The 6,149-nt window shown below is 41.7% G+C and overlaps 1 protein-coding gene across 7 annotated transcripts in view; it reads right to left on the bottom strand.

The window, feature by feature from the left end:
* Positions 1-6,149, bottom strand: part of Mprip (myosin phosphatase Rho interacting protein) — a 133,223-nt gene that overhangs the window by 95,777 nt on the left and 31,297 nt on the right. For all 7 annotated transcript variants that reach the window (XM_050163567.1, XM_050163569.1, XM_050163568.1 and 4 more), the window contains exon 2: positions 1,040-1,117. In XM_050163567.1, the coding sequence (XP_050019524.1) occupies positions 1,040-1,117 (78 nt within the window). The remainder of the gene's footprint in view (positions 1-1,039; positions 1,118-6,149) is intronic.

Below are 6,149 nucleotides of genomic sequence, written 5' to 3'. Positions count from 1 at the left end.
AAAAAAAAAAAAGAAAAAGAAAAGAAAAGCCACAGAATTAACTACAATGTATTTTTCTTTGCTCTAGGCAAGAAAAATAAATTTTTAAAAAAATTTTTTTTTCATTGCAGCCAAAAAAAAATGGCATTTTTGATTCACAGAGACCAGGAAAGGCACTTGGCTCCCTGTGTAATGCATTCTAGCTGGAACCACTGGCCACTATGGGGTAAAAACAAGACTTATGGGGCTATGCAGAGAGGACCTGCTAGGGCTGCTTCCAGGCTGGAGTTCTAAAACAGGCTACTGGCACCTGTTTTCCAAAAACATTTCCAAGGTTCCTATGTGTTATCTTTGAAATCAGAATTTACTCCAGAAGGAAGCCCAAGGACCAGAAACACAATGCTATTAGTTCTGTAGGCCAGAGCATGAAGTCATGAGGCCCTACCTAGGTGAGAAGGGATGAGAAGAGCTAGGGCAACTGTCTTAAGTACAACTAGGAAAAAGTGTATGGAAAAGATGCCCTCATTGGGGCTAAATCCCTGATGGATTGTTCAGGGTTAATAAGCAAGCCTCTGGTCAACAAAGAGTGTCTTTATTCACCCTTTAGCTCCAGAAGAGACCATATCCAGAAGACAGGACAGTGTCTGAGAGCAAGTCAGAGAGCAAGGGTGTCCAAGCCTCAGCCCTTTATCAGGACTCACAGTGCTAAGTCCCCAGTTCAGAAGAAACTGCCTTGGTTCTCAAGGACCGGGGAGCTAGGAGAACATGCTGCAAGGATGTACTTAGCTGTTTTTGTCTTTTCCATTTGACTATTTTCAGAGTCCAGATGACCCACAACAGGTGACACCCATACAAGAATGGCACATTCTGAAACAAGGACTCTATATATGCAAATAGAACTTTCTGAGACTTCAGAGTTTACAAAATGTTGGATCCCTGCTGACTTTGTCACTCAGGTTCCAGTGTTTCCCTCCCTAATTTTTTTTTTTTTAACCAATTTTGCTCTCAAATGAACCTCCTAGTTTTTCCCACTCTTAAGAATTTTCTCAGGTATCCTTACCCGAGACCGGTGCACTGGGTTATCAAAGTCAGTGCCATCTGGAGCCAGGAGCAGCCAGCCACCATAAATGGGTTTAGCCTAGAAGAGAAAAAGGATGGAAGGTTATCAGCAGCATGGGACCAAAGACAAGAGAGCAGGGAAGACTGACAAACAGAACGTCATCTACCACTCCCCAACACAGGCTACATATCTAAAACAGGTGCCTAATTTAGAAGGTTACAGGATTACACAGTATGCTTAGGGGAACACAGAACCCAGAAGGCATCTGAAAACACACAAAGTAAAAGAACCCTAAAGACACCAAGACGGGAAAGGGTGACATTTTAGTCAATGAATGGGGCCTGACTGAGCATCAGGAATACTGTAAATGATACAGCCCCAAACTCCCATCCTGAGGATGTAAAGCAAAGCCTGGTAGAGATTTGAAACTGGTCAAATATTCATCAGCGCCTATGTGCAATCAAGGGTAAGGGGAAAGCTCTGGGCTTTGCCACTGAGCTGCTGAAAGGCACGACATCAACAGTTTTAACTCTACCTCATGAAGCTTCTGTGATAATGTAGTTGAAAATCAGCATGGAAACCAGGTGAGGTTTTTATGCCTGTAATCATAGCACCGGGAAGGCTGAGGCAAGAGAATCACCATAAATTCCAAATCAGCCTGGACTACAGAGGGAGACTGTCTCAACAAAACAAATTAGTACAGGGAGGCAAAATGATGCACCTGGAAAACGGCCTGGCAGTTTGGAAGAGGTTGAATATACAGCTACTGTGAGCCCCAGCAATCCCACTGCTAGATAATAAGCGTGTGAGAAAAGCACACAAATGAAAACCTGCACTGCAGCATCCTAAGAGCACTGCTCCCGATTATCCAAGGTGCTACAAATAAAATGCCCACAAACCGGTAAACGGCTGAATATCTGTAGTCCACCCACACAATGACTGCACAGCATGACACAGACAGAGGTTTCGATAAACACAAAAGGCATGTGAACCTCAAGAACATTGCATAATTGAAAGCAGTCAGACAGAAAGGCCTACATATTATAGAATCCCATTTACACAAACTATCTGGAACAGACAAATCCACAGAATAGAAAGTATATTAAACAGTCACCCAGGAGCAAGAGGAAACGGCACTGGGTTTCTTTGGAAAGTGATAAAAATCTTCTGGGAGAATACTAAAGATTGCTGCAGAGTACTATGGATATGCTAAAGCTAGAACACTACAATTTAAAGGGGTGAATTTTACATCAATAAAACTACATAAAGAAAAAACATCAAGCATTTTGTCTGGCCTATAAAACCTCAACCAATGTTAGGCATAGTTATACTTTGATTGTCCAATGCATCGCCCACCAGAGACCCTGGCAAAAGGAGTACAAGGTGCTTAATAAGAATGAGACTTAAGGGCTGGAGAGATGGCTCAGCGGTTAAGAGCATTGCCTCCTCTTCCAAAGGTCCTGAGTTCAATTCCCAGCAACCACATGGTGGCTCACAACCATCTGTAATGGGGTCTGGTGCCCTCTTCTGGCCTGCAGGCGTACACATTGACAGAATATTGTATATGTAATAAATAAATATTAAAAAAAAAAGAATGAGACTTAATAAGTAACTCTTAACAAGAATACGACTACATTCAGTTGGTGAGAAGAGGTTGGCAAAGGGACAACTGAACCAATGTACCTTCTGCCATTTGGGGGGCAGTGACAAGAAAATCCAAACCTTCCTACTGCATCACACGATGATCTCTGAATGAGCCATGGAGAAGGGAGACTCTCTTAATATATTTTTTATTTAACATTCTGCAAACCGGGAGGCCCCATCAGGTCACGCCATTTAGCTGTGGAATCTGTGACTCAAGAGAGGGCAATCTGCTTGCTGCAGGGTCAGATAGCCTCCACAAAAAGCAAAGAATCCTCCCATTTCTTGGCTTCTTTATAAGAGTCTTTAACAACGTCCTCCCCACCCCACCCTCAAAAAATTCAACTATGACTTTTCCCCTGAGGAGAGTGGGCAGAAAGAGATGTGAGCTGGGATAGGGGCAGGCTGCTGGAGAATGACAGAACCTTGCTTTGATGGAATGCAGGAGTACTGGCGAAGGCCCAAGAGCTAAATGGACACTAGCAGTGCCCAGCCAGCTGAACATGTTCCCTTCTCCCTGTAAACATGATGAATGCACACTGTAAGCAGACCATCCACAGCATAGGAAAATTAGAGCTTGGGTGAGATGGCTCCCTAAACCCTGTGGAGCATGGCCTCCATCTTGAGTGTCTCATCAACAGGCTACCCAGTTTGATTGTATGGCATCTTTTTGGCTTATGGCTGCAGGACTTTAGGTGACATTAGATTAGGTATATCTATGTGACCTTCCCCAAAGGGGACAATGGGGATCTTAGTAATTGGTGTAAATAGCCTCAAAACCCAGACCATCCTGGTTCAAGTCCTCACTGGCATCACTGGTCACTCAGGAAACTTCTGCCAGACTTACTTTGCATGGCCCTGTACTACATACTAGAGATCAACTGGAACTTTCTGGGACATAGTCACAGATAGATCCTGGTATCTCTAGAAAACAGCTTTTGGTAGGCAGCCACAGAAGTAGAGGGCCAGAGTAAGAAATACAGCACCAGAAAGAGCTGTCAGGGAAGTTGGTGCCTGAAACACTTACAAAGGCCGATTTTAAGGGACACAGAACAGCTTACTACAATACCTGTGACACCTGGAGCTGGGGCTAGCCAGCTGGGGAGACAGTCAAGGGTGCAGGGCGACTGTATTGACATCTCCATCTCTATAAATAATCAAAATCACTGAGTTTTGCACTTTAAACATTTCAATTACATGAATTTTATCTCAAGAAAACCATTCTTAAAAGCATGCAAAGAGGCAAAGAGAATTCTCACTTTCTCCTCTAGGATCTAGCCCAGCAAGTGTCATCCCCCTCCCTCTTCCCAATCCCTCTATTTATGCTTTTACTACAATCCACAAGATCTAGCCCAGGTACGCAACCAGTGGCCCAGTTTAGTCTAGGTACCCACTGACTGTGCAGGACCCAAGCTCCATGCCCCTGCCTAATCTAACCACCTTTATCCATGACAAAGCCAACCTCTAGGTTTTCCCCAGGACTTGTCCTGCCTGTAACTACCCATGGGTTCCTCTTGTACCACTTGCAATCAGCCCACTTGGCATACAGACCTCCCCAGGTCCTCCTCCAGGGTCTTGACTGGTGCATCTCCTTGATATCCCCAAACAAACCTTTTATGCAACCTGCCAGATCTAGCCTGGGTCCAACATATAGTGCACCAGCCTAGTCTGGCCTCCCCTGCCTGTACCAAAAACGGACTTCGAGGTTTTGGCCAGGACCCTCTCCACTTATCCCCCAAAACCACAGGATGCTCCCACACCATATCCTATCTTTCCATCCAGTCAGGTCTAGCCCCACACTCCAGGGTGGGACCAGGACCATCCCCCGCTTAACTTCATTCTATCTAAGACATATCCAATCTCTAGGGCCAAATCACCTGTATATCCTCTCATTGGCCCCAAACCTGGTTTATCCATAACAGACTCAGAACTAACAAAAGACGTCCATGTGTGCAGATCTCATCACAAAAATGCCAACAATATGAAAGATCAGGTCAATATCCTCTCTCTAAAACCTACAAGTCCCATAGAAATGTTTACCAATGAGAATTACCTAGACAAACTCCAGGATACAACTCCAACATCAACAATAATAGGAACTTCAAAGAACTCAGGGGGTCTGAAGAAGACATAAAGAAACAAACTCAAGGAAATTAAGGAGAAAAGAGCTGAAGGTTATTCTCCCCATCCATGACCAAGAAAACACAAACACATCTCAGCTTAAAAAAAAAAAGGCACCACCTTAAAGTAAAAGTATGATTAAGAGTACGCCAATCAAATGGGAGAGGAAGTAAGCACCATTACACTAATATATGAGAGCACAGACTTCAAACTCAAACTAATCAGAAGAGACAGAGGGTCACTTCATTCTAACCAAAGGAACAGCTAACCAAGATGACATTACTGTTTTATAATGTATCAAACTCTGAGGCACCCAATTTCATTAAAAATCTATTACTGGGCTTAGAGACACGGCTTAACATTCATTAATAATGAGTACTCTATTTCAATACCCCAATTTCTCTAACAGATGGATCATCTGGATAAAAAATAAAGACGGAACATCAGAATTAATTGATATACATATGGAATTAACAAAAATCCATGGAATTTTTTCAAATACCGAACACACAGCAGCACATGGAAGCTTTTCTAAACAGACCACAATCTGCTACACAAAACAAATCTTTATGAATCAAAAAGTTAGAAACCACTCTTTTATGCTATCTCACCACAATACAATAAAAATTAAAATCAACAGCAAACAAGTCTGTAGCAAATACACAAATTCATAGAGATTAAACAACTCATTACTGAATGATGAATAAGTCAAAGAAGAAATCAAGAAATAAAAAAACTTCATGGAACTAAATAAAAATGAAAACAATACAACAAAACCTCTGGGACATAGTGAAAGCAGTTATATGAGGAAAATTTCTAAATCTAAGTGCCTATATTAAAAAAATCAGAAAGAGTTGAACTAAAATGTTGGATAAACAAAAACAAATCAAATTCAAATCCAGGTGACAGCAAGAAATAATAAGAACCTGAAATCAATGTAATAGAAACAAAGAAACAATGGCTCTAAGAGCTGGTTCTTTGAGAAGATAAACAAAACTGACAGATCTTTGGCTCAACTAACCAAAAGGAAAGAGAGGATCCAAGTTAACAAAAATCGGAAATGAATAGAGAAACATATCAGACAACAAAGAAATCCATAATATTATAAGGGAGTAGTTTTTTAAAGAAAAAATAACCTGTACTTCATATTAAGCTGGAAAACCTAAAATGACTGGATTTCTAGATTCAAACAGACTACAAAAATTAAACCAAGAAGTCAGACCCACAACAGATGAGGACAATGAAATACTAATAAAAACCTTCCTGTTTAATAGAAAAAGAACTCCAAAGCCAGACAGAATCACAGCAGAATTCTATTTGACTTTCAATGATGTACAGCTAATGTTTC

This window comes from Alexandromys fortis, unplaced genomic scaffold, assembly GCF_014885135.2.
Source record: "Alexandromys fortis isolate MF-2015 unplaced genomic scaffold, M_Fortis_MF-2015_v1.1 scaffold_149, whole genome shotgun sequence".
In the NCBI taxonomy this organism is placed as follows: domain Eukaryota; kingdom Metazoa; phylum Chordata; class Mammalia; order Rodentia; family Cricetidae; genus Alexandromys; species Alexandromys fortis.
This window is presented reverse-complemented; position numbering and strand designations above follow the sequence as displayed.